Genomic DNA, 23,211 nt, shown 5'->3' on the forward strand with positions numbered 1-23,211 from the left:
GGAGAAGATAATATCTTTTATTACACCAGCTAGCACAGTTGGAGAAACTAGATAAGTCTTCTAACATGCAAACATTTTTAGTGACGAAGAACTGAAGGAAGGGTTCTGGTCCCTCAACTTCTTCATTTTTTTGCTACTTAGATGGTTTGCACAAATTTGCTACCTCACCGAATGGCTTTGGTTCACTGGAAATTTTGTCAGTTGCCAGTGACCCAAAGGGGCCGTCATGGCCATGCAATTGCTGGAAAACTTTAGGAGAACCCTACTTTTTTGCCTAATACTTTCCCCTGAACTCCCATCCAAGTGTCTGTGCAATGCAAAAAATGAGGCATATGAGCGTAATCTTATCCGGTGACATTTTATTCATCATCTCCATATCCTTGGACAGCAAGGATATGCCTGTGTAGTCCTTTCCTGGCAGATGTAAGTATACGCTTCTCGTGCTTCAAGCTGGACTCAGACCAACTCTGAACAAAAACTGTTTCGCTGCAGTTAAGAGTTGCTTTGTGTTCAAACTAATGTGGGACTCAGCCTCTCAGCAAGACTTATTTTCTCAAGTGCTACACAGCGTTAGCCAAACTATACAGCTTTTGATCTGGAGCTAGCTCATATTCAGCCGACTTAAAGCATAAGGCAGATGAAATCACATCTGTGTGCAAGATAGATACAATACAAATCAAAGCTGATCTTATGCAACATGCTGATGGCCATGAATGGCAGAAGGTCTGTCATCACTGCGCCAAGGGGCTTGGGGACACCTGTTTGAGCTATTTGCAGACACAGTCCTTGGAGGTGGGTAGGAGAATGGGAAGGGTCAGAGAGGGAGAGTGCAGGAAGGTACCTGCACAGATGAGGTTAGCTAAGGAACTAAGGAAATTAAGTTGTTTTCTTTGAAATGGCAAAATTCAGTTTTGCTTTGCTGTCAAGAAGCAAATGCAAGCAAGCTAATCTACAAATGCAGTAAGGAAGTGGCATGGAATCAGTGTAAGTTTGGAGTTCAGAAGTTATTTCAGTGACAGTAATTAAGTACATGAACATCTCAAGAAGAAACAGAAAAGTAAAACATTTGGTGATGAGGTCATTTCAGTTAATAAATTAATGTGCATAAGCTACGTTATGCACATTTGACCTTCTAGTGTTGATTAATTTAACACGTGGGAGGGGTCTGAGGAGAGCATTTGCTATTATTAGTATAGTCGAGCATAGGAAGCGCTTGAAGCACTTGGTCACAGCAAAAACATCCCTCTTTCTGTAGGAATGAGCAAAATGTTGAGACTAAATACAGAAATTATCTCTAAAAGGAGGCAGGTTTGAGATGTGTGACTAAGACAAACATTCTATGTGTTTGGCTTGTGTTGCAATAAAAGATAAAGAGGATAATACCATGTTCCTAGAAAAAAAGAGACTGTAGAAAAAGTGCTTTTGTTCACATCTTGAAAGTAAATGTGGTGATTAATTGCTTTAGAACTATCAGTTAAGCAGAGAGGGTGTTTGCTTCCTTGTATATGCACCCATACACAAAGCCATTCTGCTCGGCCTCTTCTCCGTGCATGTGTGATTTAAGTGTATGCTCTTCAAAGCTGGCTTTCAGAACTCTGTTTTCTGTCTTGGCTTCTTTTGCCTGCAGAATTACCACACATCCGTGAGAAATATTCATTGTTTTGGGCCTGTTAAACGTAAACAGCTCTTGCTTTTACAGTGACAGAGCTGCAGAGGAGCTGCAGTCACCTCAGGGAAGGAATGTAAACTGGGCTAGGCAGCTCTCAGCTCACAAATAGCTCTTTTTAAAGAGCTTAGATCTGAAGTTGTTTGACTCTGTCCTATCAAGAGAAAACTGGCCTCTGTGCTATGAGTGGCAGGAGCATATTCAGTGTTTAAAACGATCCCTGAAAAAAATTATTAAGCCACAAGTATTTATTCCTCTCACTCTGAACGCTGTACCTGAATTATTATTTGAAGAGAGTTCTTCATTGCACTGCATTATACGGTATACATCCTGCAAAGTCACAGAAGACTTTCTATCCTTGCAGCTTATTTTGTCAGTCAACTAGTGGCACATAGAATGTTCTGGATATCAGTTTTACTATAATTAAAAAAAAACCCAACACATGGTCATTATATATGACAAGCTTTACTTACTGTTCTAGAAGGTACAGTAGAAGATGCTATTTTTGAGCCTAAAAATTCCATAGCATCCTAATCAGCTGTGAAATGCTTTCTTGTCTAAAAGCAATTTTTGTTCAAGGAGGTTCATTTGGAAATGAATTTGAAATGTTTCCAGTTACTTTTTCTGGTTTCAGTCTGACACAATGGAACAGAAAATGGTTCTAAAATTACTGCCCTGTTAGGAATGGGCTTTGTTTTTCTTACAAGGTAGAGTCAGCAGATCATGTAATAAGCATTATTAAATGCAGTTTGAATGGATTAAATGTAAGTGGCTGGCAGGGTAGTGCTTCTTCAGTACTAAAGCTGGAAGAATTTATAAATAACTAATGGTACAACTCAAGTAAACCAATTTGAAGTATTTGCACTAAAAAAGGCTGTCTTTTAGCCTTTGGTCATGACCTTTTTATCAAAAGCTGCAATATCTGGCAGCTATCAGGTTAATCAGAGGAGCTCCCAAGAGCCAGAGCGGTGCCACTGGGGCTGGGAGCAAAACCCCGGGAGAGGAGGTGCCAGGGATGCGGACACGCTTGCTGGGAGAGTCATCTCGTCCCAGTCCAGCAGAACATCCCCACTCGGGACCTGCTGCTAAACCCACCAGAGACCATCTCATGTGACCACATGCTCGTTGGTGTCTCGGTTGGTAGGACAGGGTTGGTACTGTCTCGGGCAGCAGCGCAGACCTTTGGGGGTCCTGGAGGGTTTTTGAATGCTGCCTGTGTTGCTTTGAGATGAACAGGTGACAGAAGTCCCTTGGTGTTAAGCTTTTAAAGAGTAAAAATTAAAACAAGGATCAGAGATCAGGAGTCTCATTCACTCTCCATCTTATAATTAGTATCCATCTGATCGCCCCTTCCCTTCAGTGCCATTATTCCTTCTTGTTGTCACAATAAGTGGAATCTGTGTCAAGACCAGAAGTTCATCTTTTTGAATAACGAGTAAGCAATACCTAAGAAAACAGGAATAATTTTCAATTTGTCACATAACAGCTTTGTTTCATGGAGGTGTTTTTAGAAGGACAAGTTTGGGCTCAAATCCTGCTGGGTGTTACCACAAATTTGGTTTCCCTAAGGTTATCTTGACTCCCCCATGCAGTCTTTCTCGCATGCGGTGTCCGATCTCTGCAATCAGGTGGCAGCTGTAACTACTGATGCACAGCAATCATGAAAGAGTCTTTAAGCTGCTTACAGCTGATGTAATAATGATCTCTCTCTTGGTGGTCTTACTTGCCCAGCCAGTTGAATTGGCAGTGCTAGGAAAGCTGCACGGACACATTTTTACCTGCCTGCCCCTGAGGGTGAATCCTTGTAATATAAGGACTATATAATTTGGAAGTGGCTTATGAAAGAACTGTACTCTGGAGTTCAAATTTTCATTTTAAAATATATTCCTACAACTTGAGGGTGTAGAAATAGACCCAAATCACAATTTCAACTTTACTCTGATGCAATAGGTTTTTTTCCTCATTCAGGTGAGAGCTTGAAAGTTCCCTGGTAGCTGTGAGCTGCCTCATTCATACCAGTATGAGGCTTTGAGAAATTCGTGCTGAAGCCATAGATTCTGGCTTTTTTTCCAGATGCCTTTTTCCCTGAGGGATTTGCAGAATTGATCCAGACTTGTTAGTTTGTCCCACATCTACTTGCAGTCCAGGCACAGAAAGGCCTTTTTGCTTTAGTCAAGTATACTTTAAACCCAGCTTTTCTGTCTGAATGCTGAAGATTTCCTTTGGTGTAGTATCTATTCTGTGTGTTCCCTGCTAGATTTAGGCTAAATCCTAAACTGGGTTCTTACAGTTCACCAAGATCTCCTGTTCATTTCTTGGAGCTACTGTGAGACCTCTTTTCTAACTGGTCACTTCTATCCAGAAAGTCATCTACTATTTTAATTTCAGACCCTTTGTTGTGTGTGGCCTGTTCCACGTCTGCACAGCTGACTCAAATACTGTGGGAATACACTTTCCACTGTGCCCTAAATCTAGCATGAGGCTTGCCTTAAGTCACCACCTCTATATCATCATCAGGGCAAGCAAACGAAGTATTTCAACACAGGAGAAGACTTTAAAAGCAGCTTGGAGTGTCTGTATCATCTTCAGAGAAAAGTGCTGGATGCAGAAATGCGTTATCAACCTGCCCCAACTTAATACTCACTTCTTGATGGATGACAGAGTCAGTCCCCTGCCTCTGTACTTTCCCCATCTGCCCCAGGACATTGGATGTCCTTGTCTGAGAATGACTACATGTGTCTGATGAAACCAGGAATCTACGAGTTATTTCTTGTCCTTCTGTCCTACCATATCTGCAACTACAATCCAATCAATAGATTCCTTGGAAAATGAGTTACTAGTGAGTGCATCTCTGTTCCTGTTCAAATATGATAGAGCAGGAGTATTTTGGATATTTTGTCTGTTTTCAGTAAAAGCCCAGGGATGCAGTTTAAGGACTTTTGGACCAAGGGGATCCATACAAAGTGAGATATAGAAAGGCAAGCCCATGGCCCGCAGAGTCTCTCAAGAGGGATATGAGTCACCAGTCAATCCTGTGACCATTATGCATATCAAAACCTAAAGCTATTAAAATAACATTAAAAATGTTGGAAAGAAACAGCTAGAGCAGTATGTATAAATGAGAGAATACAAGGACACTAGTATACCTTTATAGTCACAGCATTTGAAAGTTACAACTTGTTTTATCTTCTGTAGCTTCAGAACATCTACAATGCTTAAAACTCAGCTGCATCTGGATATGATGGGTCCAAATCACTGGGTATTGCCTGTGCTTTGGGCATGACAGATTAAATATCTTTTTTACTCTAATTCCTATACAAAGCTTGAGAATTTTTACAGTACGAACAGTTTTGAAATATCTGAAGTGTTGTGAAATGAAAAGACTGTCTCACATCACGTTTTTTTACCACCCTTTTCATAAACTACATAAATAATTTTATGTGTTGATGGAAAATACAGCAGGTGAATTTAAACTGTAGAAAGCAAACCTCCTTTCTATTTCTACTCCGAATAAAGGGACAGCCATTCGCAACTTAACAAACTGATTTTGACCTTTCATAAATGTGCATCAGAAATTTGAAGCTAGTAAATGTGATATTAAGTACAAGTATGATCAAAATGGTTTCCAAAGAAAGCATGAAATATGTTTAAGTGCTTCTTTCCCAGGGTCCCCAGGTGCTAGTTTACCAAACTAATGTTTCAAATTGGAAGTAATTAAGACAGAAACGTGGAAAAAGCAGCTGTCTTAATGACAGTATAGAACTGTGTGCTCAAATTCCTTTAGCATTTGACAGGAGATCCTGACCATGAAACAGGAATTAGGTCATATAAACCTACATAGCCCAGCCTTGGGCATGGCTGTCTAATGTACTAGATAAAATACAGATAGTATTTAGTTATTTTTTAAGTACAAAAATCTATGTCTACATTACTGTTTTAATAGAAGTCCCTTTAATAACATCTGAGAGGTCATTTTAAAGAAATAATCTTCCATCACTTTTTATTTTCAGAAGTTTTGCTAAGTCTGGCTTTTGACTGCTATCTGTAAGCCCACTTACTCTAGACAAAGAAGTTAAATGTGTGTTCTGCATTTTCATTATACATGAGGAACTATTACAGAAAACATTATATTCTGTAGTGCTCACCAGAACCTCTAGTCACTAAATATCAAAATAATGAAGCAGGCATTACAGAATAATTTTTCAAACTAGTTTCATATGCAGGTGTTCTATTCCAGAATAAATATCAGTTTATTTTAAACCATTTTTGTGTTAAGACAATTAGAGCAACAGTTATTTTAGGAATAAGTGACTTTCTCTGCAGTTCGTTTTAACATGTTGGCAAAACCACATAGGACAGATCCTAGCTAGATAAGGAAGTTTCTATGTTTGAGTTTGGAAAAGCGATTCAGTCTATACCCTTGAACAAAGTCCGTGGCAGCAGGGTACAACTTCTAAATGCTATAAATACTTGAACCACATTCTGAAACTTATTTTTACAATACTGTTTGTGTACTAGAAATTGTTCTTAATCTATGTTACTGCTTTAGGTTAGTCACAGTTCTAGGATCCTTATCTTTTTGGCATATTTAATGCATTTTTCTTTGTCTGTTTTTAATCTAAGTTATTGCTCAGAGCACTAGTGACCCAGTTCCTTCTCCAGCTTGTTTACAGATGAAGTGAGTCTGTACAGAACAGATAAACTATGACTACTAAGAGATTATGTAATGCTATTTAATAGTCTATGTCAGCTGGCATGCTTGTGATGGTTTTATTATAGGCGTCTGAAAAGTCCTGTCTTCAGGTGGAATCATCTTAAATCTTTACTGCTTGTTAAAGCCTATGCTATTTACTAATTCACACTGATTATTGTGGGTTCAAAAGTCAGTCTTACCATTAACACAACAAAATCCAAAGGTTTTGTGTTCTATTTTTGTTAGGGAGGGAAACATTCATCTTCTGCTCTGTAATTGTGAAGCCTTTTGCACAAAGCAGCAGTTAAAGATAACTATGTCACAATAGATGATACTGATCACTGATCTGATCATTCTCTAGGCCGTATTTTGACATTTAGAAGGAGTCTGGATCAAAGATTGCCACAAATATTTAAATAAGGCCAGCATTTCTTTAATATCGTTAAAGGTTACAAATAATAGTAGAACTAGGGAACTTACCTGTTGGCCCTTGTTGAAGAATGCTTGGCTCGTGTTAAGTAAATTTCTCTTTATCTGTTAAAAGCTTCTGGCAAAACTTGAACTGCTTCAATTAAATGTTCTTTCATTTCACACTAGGCTTCATCTTAGGATAGCTCTTCCAACCAATAAATGAAGTCAGATCTCATAGCCTCGTAGAGATCTTGCTTTCTATATGTAACCCTCTGTTTTTTCTTGAGACTGTCGTGAGCACACATTCTCAGAGGTACTGGTGAAAAGCACAACCATTTACCATCACCAGCCTTCTGCTAAGGGTTACATTTTTAGTGTACCTGTTTTTTGAGCCGCTTACGCAGCCACTAATTCTGTAAACATGACTCAGATTATCACTAACAATTTAACTAGGAGGTCTTTGCTTAACCTAGTGTATTTTAACTGAAGAAGAAAAGGAAAAGCCCCTCAAGATGATCTCCAGACCAGTATAAGGGGACTAATCTCTAGGCAGAGGTTTGCTGCTGAAGCACAGTGAAGCCAGAAGACACTATGTGTCTGTAATTGTGTGTTGGCTATTTCTTTTAAAAGGAGATCAATAAATAGTTATCCTTCACAGCTGGCTAGCCGTGTAGTGAAGCATGGGAGACCTCTGCTACCATACTTAAAATATTAAGCAAGGGGGCACCCTGATTGCATCCTGACCCCAATTTATGGTGAGTCTGCCCTACCCTGTGTTGTGATTCCCACAGGGGGCAAATCTTCTGTAGGCATGCAGGTGGAAAGAGCGCTGCAGGTTACTCCAGCCAGCATCTAGACCATGGGGAGTGATTTTATCTTTCTCATCTTTAGCGTATTTCGAGAACAGAAGAGAAAAAACAGAATAGTTACAGTTGGAAGGGACCTATAACGATCATCTAGTCCAAGTGCCTGACCACTTCAGGGCTGACCAAAGGTTAAAGCATGTTATTAAGGGTATTGTTCAAATGCCTCTTAAACACTGACAGGCTTGGGGCATCAACCATGGGGCACGGGGCATTGACCGTTTCTATTTACATAAAGCATCAGGAGTTAACAGATGTTTTTCCCTTGCAGTAATTTTGCTTACCCAACATCACATATCACTGACCCTGGATAGAGTCCTGCATTCAATTTAGAGGTAATAAATGGTCATGCTGTCAAATTTGCGTGCACTTAGTGCAGGAAACTTACACTTGAACTTTAAGAAAAACTATATCCAGAAATGGAGGAAGTGAAAAGTCACATTATTAACAGTTTTTCCTGATATACCCCCTAAACTTATATAGATCCCACTTCAGAAGCTTCTAGAGCCAATTAATCTGTCATGGCAGATCTGGTCAGGGTCTAATCTGAGCTTCAGGATAGAAAACAATGAGAGGCAGATCCTCCCGTAGAAAGTCAACATCCATCAGAAGAGCTTGTTTTGGACCTGCCAAATCAGCGTATTCACACTGCCCTGAGCTGTGTCTGGGTGCTTGAAACTGGAAAAGATTCTAGTTATATTTTTGATGGTTTTAAAAGGAGGGTTTTTCAGCTTCTGTTTGCATCATTATAGCAAAAGTGTTGTGTTATTGAGGACGTTGCAGTGGGACTCAGGAGGTCTGGCTCGTATTCTGTAATGAGTGACAAAGCAATGTGCATCTTTTGTCCCAGATCTAAACGGAGGTGATAATAGGAACTGTCTTTATAGGGTACTATGCCAGACACATTGTTCTGAATCTGTATATGAACTTAAATGGGTTAGGAGCTGCTAAGAGCCTATTAGTCCTGTTTTGCGGAGGATGCGAGCTACCCCAGCCTCTCCCTGACAGCTAGCTTCTGCTGTGCTGGGCATCGCGGTGCCTCACCCCCTCCTGCCCTGTATCCTGCACCCTCAGATTGCCTGCTGACTTGCTCGGAGAAGCAAAAAAAGTCCCTGAGCCTAAAAATGGGAAGTGAAGAGGGCAGGGACTGAACCCAGCATGAAACCAACTGGCGTCCTGCTCAGCTGGGGGAAGGGAATGAGTAACATATGGTTGCTGATGTCTAATCACTACTTAAAATGGTTGCCAGTTCTGCTGCTGCTTAATAAAGTGTAAACATCTTTACACAAAAGCGCCATGGGTCACTGTGTTGTAAATACACCATCAGTATTTCAAGTGATTGTATTTTAGTTAGCTGTTTGGCTTTTCTTAAAGTACCAGTTTAGAGTGATGTATAACCAACATACATTAAGCAAATCATTCATAAACACAAAAATATCTCTATGCTTGCAAATTATACAGTAAGACTTTGGAGCTGCTGTTCCTAAGGCACATATTTTTTAATATATGTGTTCACTGACTTAGCTGAAGCCAGAAATAAAGCTAAACCCACATGTACTGTTTTTTCTGGTGTCAGTTATAAGGCACCACTCTCTGAATTATAGTAATTTCTGAAACAATTTAGTGACCAGTGGAGTCATTTAGCATTCGTGTAAATTCACAAAGGAACTTTAACTGCTTATTTTAGAGTCATTAATACAGAATAAAGATGAAATGAAAAGTTAGTTATTGAACTTTTTTTTGACCCAGTTAAACACTGTGTGTTTAATCTTCTAAATTATATAACTTTTCCCTCTGTGCTCTGAAACATGCTGTGTATTGTATTGTTACTTTTTCCAGGAAGAGTGACTTAGAATTTTTGCGAATGTCCATAAATCTCAGCAATTTTTTGTACATCCTTTGTTCGTATTTTTGTCCTGGCATTTAATATCATAACACAAAACAGAAGAACACTCAGCTTACATCAGTGCTGTCCTGACCTACCGAGCAGTAACAAAAAGTATGATTCATATGCACTATTATTAAGCAGTGTGGCTGTGTTCAAGGAGGGAACCCCTTTTTTTACCCATATAAAGTAAATTCAAAGCAGAAGAGAGCAGTTTGGTGAGGACGTGGGAGTTTTAATATGTTTATTTTCCTATGTTATTGTTCATTGCAATTAAGTCCAACAAAAGGAGCAGCACTGTAAATTATACTATTTGTATTGATACTATTTGTCTTTTGAGATTGGGTTGGTATAATGACAGATAGCATGTGGTTGGGCTCTTTGTTTTATTTTGTTTTATAATAGAGATGCATGTAAACAAGCTGTATAAGGAAGACAACAATCTTCTCCTATGTTGAACAAAGAAGTAAATTTTTAATTATTAAAAGAATAAAATTGATAAAAGAGGAAAAAATTACTTAATATTAAAAGAAATGAAATGGCCACTGTTAGGATCCATTTCTGTAAGACATATATAAAGCCATATAAAGCTTTGTGAGTTCGTACTGTGAAACAGGAATTTACAGAAATTACAAGAATGTGACATAAATATACTGACATGTTCTTCACTGGCACACTCCAAAGTGTTCTAGGAGAGTCGTCCGCTTGCTCTGCGGGTTTCTCCCAGCAGGGATGGGTCTTTTTGTCAGCTACAGGAGGCAGGGGTGCCTCCTGCTCGGGCGAGAAAGTGAAACTCTACTGAGCAGATGCAGCAGGCCCTAGCTCTGTGCACACTTCCAGGGCTAAATGTGGGTTTTTCTGCTGCTTGATGCTTTTGTATCTGCTTGGGTTAACCTTCTCCACAGCTTTTTCTCTAGAGCATAGCAAGGTGTTCTTTCTTTCTGCTCCACCCAGCACAACACGCTGCCTTTTCAGCACTTCTTATAATACAAAGGAAAGGTTATTACTCTCAGATATGTTTTCCCCCTGTGAAAATATTTTTGCAGTTCTTAAAATTATAAATCAAGTTTTCGTAATACTTTACTGCGTCCTTATTTTACTTTTACCCTTTATTTTACTTATTACTTAGGGTTTTTTTCAGCAATATCAGTGCTGAAAGTTTCTGTTTTTGAGTATTTCTGATGGAGTTGTGTAGCTACTATCACATTAGATACACTCAGGTCTTTGTAAAATAATTTTTTCAGTATTTACTTCATTGTCAGGCTGAAAAATTGGGACAGAATATTAAGACAGACTGGCTCAAGTTGAGGGGAACATGGTAAATCAATTACCTATGGATTTCAACAGAAAACATTCCTGTCCTACTCATTGGGTGTTGCATATTCTCTGACCAGGATATGCAATACGATGTGATATGATCTGTCATGAAAAGCAAGGAAAAAATTGTGATCTGAATTAAAAAAAGGCATATTCTTTCATCAAAGTATTCCGAATTCATCAATTTCACTGCAGTTCCGTTGAACGGTTCTGAAAGGATGCCACCATTCTAATACAGCACTTTCCAAACAAGTTCAAAACAGTTGGTGGAAGATAAGATACAGTCTTAAATCCAGAAGTGACTGGAACTGCTGATATTTTGGATGTCTCTTTGGAATCATTGGCCTTCATCGCTCTTGAAATGTTGAATGCAGAGAAACAAAGCTACCTGTTCGGTAGAGTTCATGAAAATGTGCACTGCCCAGTTTATGGTGGGTACCACTGCAAATACCTGTAGATCCTTGTGTATTTGGTCTGGGCTGGGGTGGAGGTAACCTTCCCCATAGCAGCCCTCATAGTGCTGTGCTTTGTATTGGTAGCTAGAACGGTGTTGATAACACACCAATGTTTTTGCTACTGCTGAGCAGTGCTCACCCAGCATCAAGGCTGTCTCTCCGCCAAAGGCCAGTAGGCTGGGGGTGGGCAAGAGGTTGGGACCTCTGACTCCAACTGGCCAAAGGGATATTCTGTACCATATGATGTTGTTGCCAACAAAAAAAAGCTAAAAGAAAGGAGGATATTTAGGTTTCTTCAAAGGCACTCACAACTTTTTGCCATAGGTAAATTTTCCCTCGCATAATCTTGGATTTGATCATACAGTGATCAAATAGTATATTATGCTATAAATAATATGTGAATTTTGTACATATACTAATTGTCCAAAAACTGACTCAGTCCACTCTGGTCTGATGTATTCAGTTAAGGTCATTACTCTTATCACAGAATCACAGAATGGTTGAGGTGGGAAGGGACTGCTGGAGGTCATCTTGTCCAACCCCTCTGCTCAAGCACGGACACCCAGAGCCGGTTGCCCAGGTCTGTGTCTAGATGATTTTTTAATATCTCCAAGGATGGAGACTCCATGACCTCTCTGGGCAACCTGCGCCAGTGCTCGGTCACCCTCATCATGAAAAAGTGTTTCCTGATGTTCAGATGCAGCCTCCTGTGCTTCAGTGTGTGCCCATGGCCTCTTGTCCCATCAGTGGGCACCGCCGAAACAACCACCGGGCTCCATCCTCTTTGCACCCTCCCTTCAGGTGTTTATATACATGGATAAGATCCCCCTGAGCCTTCTCTTCTCCAGGCTGAACAGTCCCATCTCTCTCAGCCTTTCCTCACAGGAGAGATGCTCCATCCCTTACTCATCTTCGTTGCCCTTTGCTGGACTCTTTCCAGTATGTCCATGTCACTCTTTTACTGGAAAGCCCAAAACTGGACAAAGGACTCCAGGTGTGACCTCACGAGTGCTGAGCAGAGGGGAAGGATCATCTCCCTCAACCTGGTGGCAACACTCCTCCTAATGCAGCCCAGGGTGCTATTAACCAAGGGCACATTGCTGGTTAACGTTCAACTTGGTGTCCATCAGGAGCCCCAGGGCCTTTTTGGACAAGCTGCTGTCCAACTGGGTAGCTCCGGCATGTGGTCATCCCTTCTCAGGTGCAGGACTTTGCACTTCCCCTTGCTGAACTTCATGAGCTTCCTGTCAGTCAGTTTCTCCAGCCTGTCTAGGTCTTTCTGGATGGCAGCACGACTCTCTGGCATATCAGCCACTCTTCCCAGTTCGGTGTCATCTGGAAATGTGCTGAGGGTACGCTCTGCCTCATCATCCAGGTCATTAATGAAGATGTTAAGCAGGACTGGAGCCAGTGTTGACCCCTGGGGTGCACCACTAGTCACTGGCCTCCAACTAGACTTTGCACCACTTATCACCATTCTCTGGACCTGGCCATTCAGACAGTTTTCAACCTACCTCACTGCCTGCTTATCCAGCCCACAAATCACCAGCTCGTTTATAAGGATCTTATGGGAGACAGTGTCAAAGGCCTTACCAAAGTCCAGGTAGGCAATATCCACTGTTCTCCCCTCATCTACCAAGCCGGTCACTTCATCATAGCAATTTATCAAGTTGGTCAAGCATGACTTCCCCTCGGTGAAGCCATGCTGACTACTCCTGATGATCTATCTCATCCTTAACGTGCCTGCAAATGGTTTCCAGGATTAGCTGCTCCATCACCTTCTGATGGATGGAGGTGAGGCTGACCAGCCTGTACTTGCCTGGGTCCTCCTTCTTGTCCTTCTTGAAGATGCAGGTGACATTTGCTTTCCTCCAGTATTTGGGCACTTCTCCTAGTCACCATGATTCGTCAAAGATTACCAAGAGGGGTCTCGCAATGACATCTGCCAGCTCCCTCAGCGCTCGTAGGTGCATCCTATCAGGCCCCATAGTCCAGTTTGCTTAAGTATTCTCAGACCTGATCCTCTTCCACCAAGAGTATATCTGTCTTGCTCCAACCTTACCCCCTGGTCTCTGGGACCTGGGATTCCTGAAGGCTGGGCTTGCTAGAAACTACTGAGGCAAAGAAGACAATTCAGTACTTCCACCTTTTGGTTCAAAGTAGAGATAAGATTCGTTTCCATGTGTCACATGCTGTGTCTTCATTTTAAAGTCCGTCATATGGGAGCATTTCAGCATGATAAGTTGTAATTGCTACTACTCTGTGTTCCACTTATTTATTCTTCATACATACTTAATCTTACTTAGGTTTCAACCAACTTACTCCTCAGTTGGCTGTTGTTTACCTGATTGGTATGGAATTGCTTCAGTCTTCTGGCCTTTCCTTTTTCTCTTCTATACAATATTTGAAAGGCAGCTCTCGCTTGGACTCATTGCTTTCTCTGTAAATGTCTGTAACAAGGCCAAGTTTAGCACTGCTAATTCTGAACTTAGATTTTAATAAATTCTTTCATCATTAGAAAGTTGATTGATTTCCTCACATCATCTATAGTTGGCATCAATGAATACACCATGTACATTTGTTTGGTCACAATAGTTGGCATGAATGTACATTAATGGCCATGTACATTTGGTTTGATTGACAATAGTGTAATCTTCTTGTGTGGAGTTTTTGTCAGATTTTTTTTGTTATATAAATGAAGAGAGAATAACATAAAATTTCTGGTAAAAATTTGCAGTGGAGGAGGAAAAGTAAATATATTAAATGTGACTCCAAACAAAAAAAAATAAAATCTTCACATTTTCAGAGAAGAAAGTGATGTTAAAGATCACCATTGGGATAAAGGCAAGATGGTGAAAAGAGTTAGTAGCATGGAGTGAAGGTTATGGCTACTGAGGCAGAAGGAGAACCCAAAGGATAGATGCATTTGTAGGTTGGAACAAAAAGCTCCCCATTCCTAACTTTGGAAATGCTGGCATGATACCTTGCAGGTCTTGCAGCAAGTGCTTTTAACAAATCCTTCACTTCAGAGTGCTACTATGTGACTGGAAAATAATGTATTGAAAGTAATGTATAGTAAAAAAACCAATCATCTTGGCAACTGCAGGCCCATTAATTCAGTCTCAGAAGCATGTAAGTTTAGAACAAAATTCTATCAAAGGACATAGTGATAAATGAAGCGGAGAATAAGACTCCCGTGTGTTTGTACTTAGATTGTGCCAGACTAGTCTGCTGATAGTTTTCTTGGATGAGATAAATGCAGTAAAATGCATGATATGTCACATAATTAGTAAAATAATAATGGAGGAGGATTAGTGCGAGAACTCGGATGTGGGAGGAGACAGACTAATGGGAAAAGACAGCTGTGAGAGCGTGGCAAATGAAGAGAGGTATTTCACTGATCCTAAAGGACTAATCTGTGGAACAGAAAACAACGTGCCCAGGCAAAGCACGCTGATGGCAGAAAGCAGAGAAGCACTGACACTGTGAAGTGGTAGTAGGGTAGCGTATAGAAAGATGTGAATAGCTTTGAAGACTGAAATGTGAAATACAGGGTTATTTCTTAGAACAAGGTGAAAAGTCATAACTTGCAGGCTAACACCAAAACTTTAACTCTGTGGCAAGAAGTAATCAGTTGAAAATGAGAAGAAAAACTGTGTGTACCAGATGATCACCGAAGTATTACCATATATCAGAAGTATTTGCATGGTGTATAGGGAGCTAAGAAAACTGTTAGATAAGAATCTTGTGAGACCTCTGCAGCTCCTCTCCATCCAACCCTGAGAACATGTTTTGATGAAGGACAGCATCAAAGTGGCACCAGTACAGCAAAGGATAATGAAATTGTAAGCAAGTTGCAAAGAGTTTTGCATAAGGAGAGGCTTTCACACGTCTGAGTATACATTTCACAGTCCTGTACATAGGATTACTTGGAGAAACAAGATAAATTGACCCAGGCAGATGCTGTATTCATGGAGCTAAACTGCTTTTGCTGTCCAGCCCAACTTAGGCATCTCTGCAGAGTACTGCGCTGTGCAGTGGTCGGCTTATTTAACCTTGAAAAATGAAGCCTGAGGAAGAATACTACTGCTTTCCGTGAATTCATGGTAGTGCAAACCCCGAGGAGGAGGAAATCCTGTTTAACCTGAGAGGCTTCCAACAGAAGAAAAAAATAGATATAAATTGACCATGAATAAGTGCAGGCTGGAAACTAGGAGTCAGCTCTTAACTAGCAGAAGAGTGATGGTCTGAGACAGCCTACTGCTTGGTAACAGCAGTACAAAAATACTTTTCTTCATACACGAATGTACAGTTTTGTAAATCATCTGGTTTTATTCATCTATAGTTTGGTGTTGATGAGTTAGGTTGAATACCCAGGTGCTGATTTTCTTTGGGTAATTGCTAGGTAATTGTCTTAGAGTTAGAAAGGAATTGCAGTATGCTTTGATTAATTAACTGAGTAAATGACTGTCAGATGGGAACCCTGTCAAAGATCTTTTTGCTCTTTAACAGAAGTGCATCAATTTATCATCTTTTATTTTTTAACTTTTATTTTTTTCATTTTGTCAAGAGGAATCGCGTGAGTGATACACTGTCACTGTGATTTTGAATGTGGCACAGGACTATTGCACACAAATTAACGAAAGTAGCAGCCTGTTACTTGAGTGACTTAAGCCACTTGTTATCCCTTAGTTAAATCATTTTGGGTCAAGACTGATCACCTTGACAAGTACCAGGAAAAGCATTATGTTATAGTCTTGGCATAGAACCAAATGGTGGGTTACAAAGATTTTTTGAAAAGGGGTATTCAAGATCATACAATCGCTGTAAAAAGAGCTCTGAACAATTGGTGTCAAAAGGAACACATCCAATATACATTTTTTAATGTTCCAAGAGGGAACAACTTATTCCAATATATGGTACATACTTTGCTTATTAAAGTAATAGGTTCATTATTGCAAAAGATCGGCCACTACAGTTAAAAACTAGGCAAAGTGCAGAAGACATAAGGCAGTTAGGCCTAAGGAACGATTTATTTGGAAGGTGCTTTTTTCCTAAGTTTCCCTAACTGCGTCAGATATTACGGGGGAAAGGTCTATTCCATGGCCTGAGCTCCATGTGTTTCTACTGAATTGCAGTGCATTGCGTTTTAAGTTGTAAGTGCCAAAGTAGCCAGTGTTTGTCAGAACAGCATAGTTATACTACAGTCTCTTCTCCCAACATTTCAAAGCATCATCTGCCATTTTTTTTTGGTGTTATAATCCAATTCTCATTTGTATCTTCTGCCCAAGATGCAAGATAACAATTATATGAGAATAATGTATAAATGTCTCTTTGCCTCTTTTACCTTTTTAGCTTTTTTTTTGTCTAAAACACTGTAATGCCACTGATTACAATGAATTTTTAGCTGAGTGATTACTTCAGCCATATTTCAGTTTTACTTCTTCAACAAAAGTCAGTATCAATGAAAGCTATGCATTTTTAGCCAGTATTTGGACTCTTCACATTGTTTTGGTTGGAAAACTGTTGACATAGCAAGATACTTCTCTTTTTTAATATAAAAAAAAATTGTTTTTCTTGAAACACAGGGAAAGGCTAGAAATTATAGCTTCTTTGATTACAGATGCAAAATGCTTTCAAGCATTTCAGTCCAGAAGGTGCTAAAACCACGTTTCCAGGACTCGATCAATCTCCTTTTGTGGTTTTGTCCCTTCTTTGTCTCTGTCTCTAGCCTAACAGTCTGTCCTCGACATAGACACAAGCCTTCAGAGAACAAAAGTTGGTAAAGCCTCTCCACCCAGATGTGTCTTGTATTTTGCTTGTCATAAGTAGAAGTTTTAGGAAAAGTACTGCCGGTACTGTTTGAGCTAGCTGGTGCTACGGATTTGTTTACACAAACATTTCTTGTGTTTATCCCTAATGGAAGGCAGCTATTGCACACATATTTCAATTGTGTTTAACCCACTTCAGACAATGACATTTGTTTTAGCAGCGTCAGAATTTGGCAAATAGCAGTCTATATTAAGCTGTGTGTTAACCTCTTAATAACCGAACGGTTATGTGGCCGTGGTTAGATTCCAGTTCCCAGCAGAAGACTGATGAACCCCACATAAAATACTAAAAGGGCATTTTTTCCTTTAGATAATGAAATGCATCTCATAATTGCTTTTAGTCCAGTTGTTGTCCAGTTGCTTATTCTTATTCTTCCATTTCATGGCGGGATAACATTGTGTATCTGTCAGTATACAAGCCCTGCCTTCATAAGGATATTTTTATAGTAAAGAGACTGGGTAAGAGTTATGCAAAACCGTGCATGCATTTTTGTTGAAATACAATGTCCAGGTGTATGCCAAATCACTTGGTATACTCTAACTTCCTTCCCCACCCCATCTCCTGATTTTATATACATAAAATCAGTCTGCACAGTCCACAGTTGCTATTATTAACAAGTCAATGGGCTGTTGGTCAAAATAGTAGTAATCCTTGTAAAGAAAAGTAAAAATCATCAGTTACTGCAGGTGTTCAGTAGGTAAATTGAGCCTTTCATGATGTGAACACTTGAAATCTTTAATGAAGTCTGCTTGTAGAACTATTTCCTCTGTAAAAAAATTCACAGAAGACAGAGCTAAAAGTTTCTGAGTTGTGTTTTAATTTTAAATGCTATATTGAAATTGTTTACCAGCGTTCACTGCAGTCAGAGTTGGAATGCCTTTGTTCCTTAGACAATGTGTTGGCTTCTTGTCATCTGGCTAACGTATAGCCCTTTGGCATTTGACATGTCTGTGGAAAAAACCTTATATTTGCCTTGTGAGTGTGAAATCCTGGTCTGCTCTTAGGCAACAGAAGAAATGCTTACTCCCTTTTGTCCAGTACTGCTATCTGATGTGGTGGGGTATAATATTGCTACATGTCTGACAGTTTGAAGACAGTAAATGCCCTGAGTTTGTTTGTTTACTTGACAAAATCTCTGGCCTTACCGAAATCAGAAGATAACGTCTCTTTTTACTTTATGGAGGAAAATCTCCACCCTCAGTTACAAAACTGGTGTCTAATGTTGTATGGCAATTAGTCTGGGGAACAATATTAAACAATAAATATTAAGTCTCTCTATCATCTTTTCAGATATGAATGTAACGGATACTAGCTTGTCTGCAAAAAGTTTAAAGCTAGTTTTGTGGCTGACAGTGTTAAATGGTCACTTCTTTTGGGTGGAGATTAAATGTCCAAGGTATCTCACCTGAGTCTCTGGAACGGTAACTGAGTGTATATTTTACTTCCAAATGGAATATTTTTTTTCCTCATTATTAAATTAATTTTGCTTAATTCCAATATGTGTGTATTCATTTTTTCCCTGCAGATTTCATTTCTGGCCTCTGCTTATATGAGCCAACATCTCTCAGAGGAAAGCTGCTCTGCCCTTGCATCTGTTACCCATTACCTTTACCTCTGCCAGTTCAGCTGGATGCTTATTCAGGTTGGTCCCTTTTAGTCTTATCACACCTTCCCCGAAACCTCTGCAAAAGTAACTGATACTGAGACTGTGTTTCTACTATATTGTAGTATATGTATCTCTGCAATTCAATGCTACTAGAGAGGCAAAACATTAGGTGATCTTTATTAAACCTAGAGTGTCACAGCTCCAAGGATAAATATTAGAACCCTATAAAGACTTTTTCCACTAATATCCATTACAACTGTGTAAGAATTTCCACAACTCACTTCATCCTGTAGAAGTTACTGTCTCAAAATACTGAAGAACTATTTTTATTAGAGTTAATAGCTTTTCTAAGCAACTCTTATTTGATCTTTTGAAACAGTCTCTTACAGGTGAAATGTAAGTGTAAATGACATGGTAATTTTTTGACTCAGTAGCATTTTAGTCATTAGACTTCTATAATATGACAAATATACCTTCATAAGTTTGCATTAAAATGAGGAATATATATATATTCATAAATATTACCAGAATTTTCATAGAATCATAGAATCATTTAGGTTGGAAAAGACCTTTAAGATCATCAAGTCCAACCATAAACCTAACCCTGCCAAGCCCACCACTAAAGCATGTCCCTGAGCGCCTCATCCACACATCTGTTAAATATCTCCAGGGATGGGGACTCCACCACCTCCCTGGGCAGCCTGCTCCAGTGTCTGACAACCCTTTCAGTGAAGAAATTTTTCCTAATACCCAATCTAAACCTCCCCTGGTGCAGCTTGAGGCCTTTTCCTCTTGTCCTGTCACTTGTCACTTGGGAGAAGTGACCAACACCCACCTCACCACAACCCCCTTTCAGGCAGTTGTAGAGAGCGATGAGGTCTCCCCTCAGCCTCCTCTTCTCCAGACTGAACAACCCCAGCTCCCTCAGCCGCTCCTCATAGGGCTTATTCTCTAGACCCTTGCTGAGTTTCTTTTGACACATTGTAGAACTGTAAATGGTGTAAAAAACAATTGAACTAACGTGGGATACCATGAACAATCAAATTCGTTACGGAAAATTACCAGTTGTAAGTTAGTCTAAATAACAAGCTGTGAGGTTATTTGGAAAATACATTATCATGCCCTTGTCTAGAAATGTATATTTAGCACTAATGCGTGAATTATGCCGTTTATTTGTCTGTTATTTTAAGAGGATTTGCCCATAGCACATTTATTAGAGCATACAGCTTTATATATGCAGCTCCATACATTACCATACAAATCCTCCAATATGCAGGTTGTCAGACCAAACCAAGAATTGCAAATTAGGCTATATCTAAATACAACTTTCTCTCCCAGTGGCATGTATGTGGTATCTGGCATTTTCCTGGGATTATGTTAGGCTCACTTTCATTGAGAACCCTAGCAGCCTCTCTAACTGTGCTTATTGGTCTTAGCAAGCTACAAGTAGATGGTCAGTCATGTACACTGCTGCTGCAGCTGCTCATAAAAATGGAGCAGAGAGATCTAAACTGCTCTGTCTCTAGTGATACTAATACTCTTTTTTTTTTTTTCCTGCTGAATTTGTGCAGTTAGCAAGAATTATATATTCTCTCCAGTGGATGTTACTTTCTACTGTCTCAGTACAGAAATTTTTCTGCTGTACTTCTCCTCCATCTAGCTTGACTTATGACTTTCTCTTAGGTTAACTAACCTAAATTTTGTGAGCTATAAATTATATTCTTCTTCAGAGCTGCTCATTCACTTCATTCCTAAGTGGCTTCAGATCTCTTGAACATTTACTGTTTTGGACAGACGAAGAAATGCTTTTAAGTTGCTGTTTTACTGGGATATCTCATGTTTTGACTGCTCAGTGTTAGACAGTATTTCATCTTCCCATCCTACGTGTTTTACATTACATTAAGTTGCAAAAGGATTCCCGTTTCAAATGCTTGTGCTTCCAAGGATTAATCACTAATAATGACAAAAAATTGTATGACTGTTAACAATTTGTTATTTTTATGGCTGTAGTTGAAATCCATTGTTATTTTTGTTGGACTATACTTCAGCAGGTCCTAAGAACTTGCATGTCCCATTGCATTTAGTGGAGCCTCAGGCTTGTGTTAGTCATGAACTCTTCATGCAAATCTGAGGGGACAAAGGTGCTTAAGAGGGAATCCTTTATAGCTTGCTGAGTGATGAACTGACAAGAGCTGCCGGGAGTAAAACTCAGCGTGAAGGGGATTGCCCCTTTTTCTAGGTGCAGGTCTGCAGCTGTGAATAATTCCTCATGTTTGAAAGACCCAGAAGGAAAGAAATCATCTGAAATGTAGAGCAACTCAGCCCTTAGCTACAATTTACTCCTCTTGATTGAGAATAGGTCCTGAATTTATATTTCTCGTTGCAGAGTGAGGAAGCAATGCCAGGGCACTAAAGGAGAGCTGGGGACATCTCTGTGCTTGAACTGGTCCCCATGACAATATTAGCAAAGCTTGTGGATCCAAGGGAAAAACAAGACTGATTTGGAAGTCTAGATGCTACTGCTGTCTAAATGGCAGATTTAAATGCCTGGGAGATGAATGTTCGTATTTCTCAGCATGGTGTACTTAATACACATGACTTGATTTGGAAGGCAGAATTTAATAATGTATTTATACTTAAATGGGACTTAAATACTTCTGTCTGGGAAGCGGCAAAAATATGTGAACAGATTCTGTGTCACTCATGCAGTCACTCTGCCCTCTGTGAGGCTGTATAGCGTAGTGCATATGCTTGATCACTAACTCATTTTATACAAATCTGCTGGTGTCAGTCTTGATCACTGCATACAGAAGTGGGTGAATGTGCTAATCAACTGCAAGCAGCAGCGTGCAGATAAGTGCAGGTATGTGGAACTGAAACATCCAGAAAATCCAGACAATTTTAAATGATCAAAAGGTAATGGAGCAACATTTCCAGGCAACAAAAGTCTATAGGAAAACCCAGATCTAACAGAACAGTTGGACCTATACAGATTCAATTCTTTAGTCCAGATCAAAGATCTTCACTTTCTAGACTTTAAGACAATTTCCTTACTTTTTTGTCCTAATCTTTCCATCTTCTCTTTATTGCTAGGTATAGTACTTACATTTAGCGTTTCATCATATTTTAATAGTGGTTTCAACAACAAAATCTATAGCTTCATATCCTAATTCTTCTTCCATTTTTAGCTTCTTGTATTTGTAGGCTTACATTCAATATCAGTGTTTGTACTACACACATACCTACTACCCACATACTGACTGAAATGAAGGAATGGAAAGGACCTCAGAGATTATCTGGTCCATTTGCAGAGTAAGAACAAAGGCCACATCAAATCATCCTTGCTTGTCTGATTGTTCATGTTCCTTTGTGTTGCATTGTCTTTTTTCTTGGCTTTTATAGGGAGATTTTTGTAAGTTGCAGAATGTTCATAGCATTACACAATTTTTTAAGGATGAGGCTTTCTTGACTGCAGGAGGAAAGGAGTAAACAAGGTGTAAATGACTCTTTGAGCCAGAGTGAGCTTTGCCTGAAATATTTGCCCTATACTAATGTCTGAAATTCAGAAGTCTTCATCCTGACAAATGTCCCTTCATACAAATACACGTCACTACAGCATAAGCCTTTTTTTTTCAAATGCAGTCTGTGCTTTTATCTTAGGAGCACAAACCAAGGACGCCTTTCTGTATTCTGTTGTTCTTCCCATGACAAATCTGTAGTATGACAACCATTTATCAGGAAAAATAATTTTCTTCTTCTAGCATTTTCTAACTTGTAACCAAAACAAAAGTTACAAAAAAAAGTTAAAAGCTATCTTTTGAGTGAAAAATTAAAATGGTATAGTTCTCAACTGCCAATTCTGACATAGAGTAAAATTGTGGGAAAAGGTGGCCTCTTGTACTTTTTTTAGCCATTGCTACAGTGGAGTAAATCAACAGCAAAAGTGACAGTTCAATAAGCAAACCAGAATGATGTCATGAGCTTGCTGTCACCCATACATGAATCCTCCTCCTTTGTGGATTTAATGACATCTTAAATTTTCTATAAATTTATTGCAGACTTGTAAGACAAGTACTTACCTTAAAATAAGTTTAATGCTTATTTTTAAGAATGATTTATGGACCACTTAACAGCTTTGAAAAAGGAATTATATGAAAGCATGCAACCATTCTGAAAATGAAAACTGTGGCCATTCCTAAAAGGAAGGAAAAAGGGAAATAGAAGTTTTCCCACTGAGTTGGGAAAGACTTTATTTAAAGTATTTTGCAGCTAATATTTGCTGGATATCCACAGATTATCACTAAAGATAAATGAATGAATATATAAAGCAATAAAAAAAGCACCCCAGTTTTGGGAAGGTAATTTCAATTAATTGCCTCATTCTAAAAGAAAAAAGCTTCACTGAAGTTCGCATTGTCTCATTACAGTGTTATTTGAATTCATAATTGTTTTGCATTCTACATCAAAACAATCACAACTTGTG

At 39.3% G+C, this 23,211-nt stretch overlaps 1 protein-coding gene across 1 annotated transcript in view; it reads left to right on the top strand.

The window, feature by feature from the left end:
- Positions 1–23,211, top strand: part of ADGRV1 (adhesion G protein-coupled receptor V1) — a 295,225-nt gene that overhangs the window by 179,566 nt on the left and 92,448 nt on the right. Inside the window, exon 86 of the mRNA XM_059834045.1 lies at positions 18,648–18,764. Coding sequence (XP_059690028.1) covers positions 18,648–18,764 — 117 coding nt within the window. The remainder of the gene's footprint in view (positions 1–18,647; positions 18,765–23,211) is intronic.

Source organism: Gavia stellata, chromosome Z (genome assembly GCF_030936135.1).
Source record: "Gavia stellata isolate bGavSte3 chromosome Z, bGavSte3.hap2, whole genome shotgun sequence".
Taxonomy (NCBI): domain Eukaryota; kingdom Metazoa; phylum Chordata; class Aves; order Gaviiformes; family Gaviidae; genus Gavia; species Gavia stellata.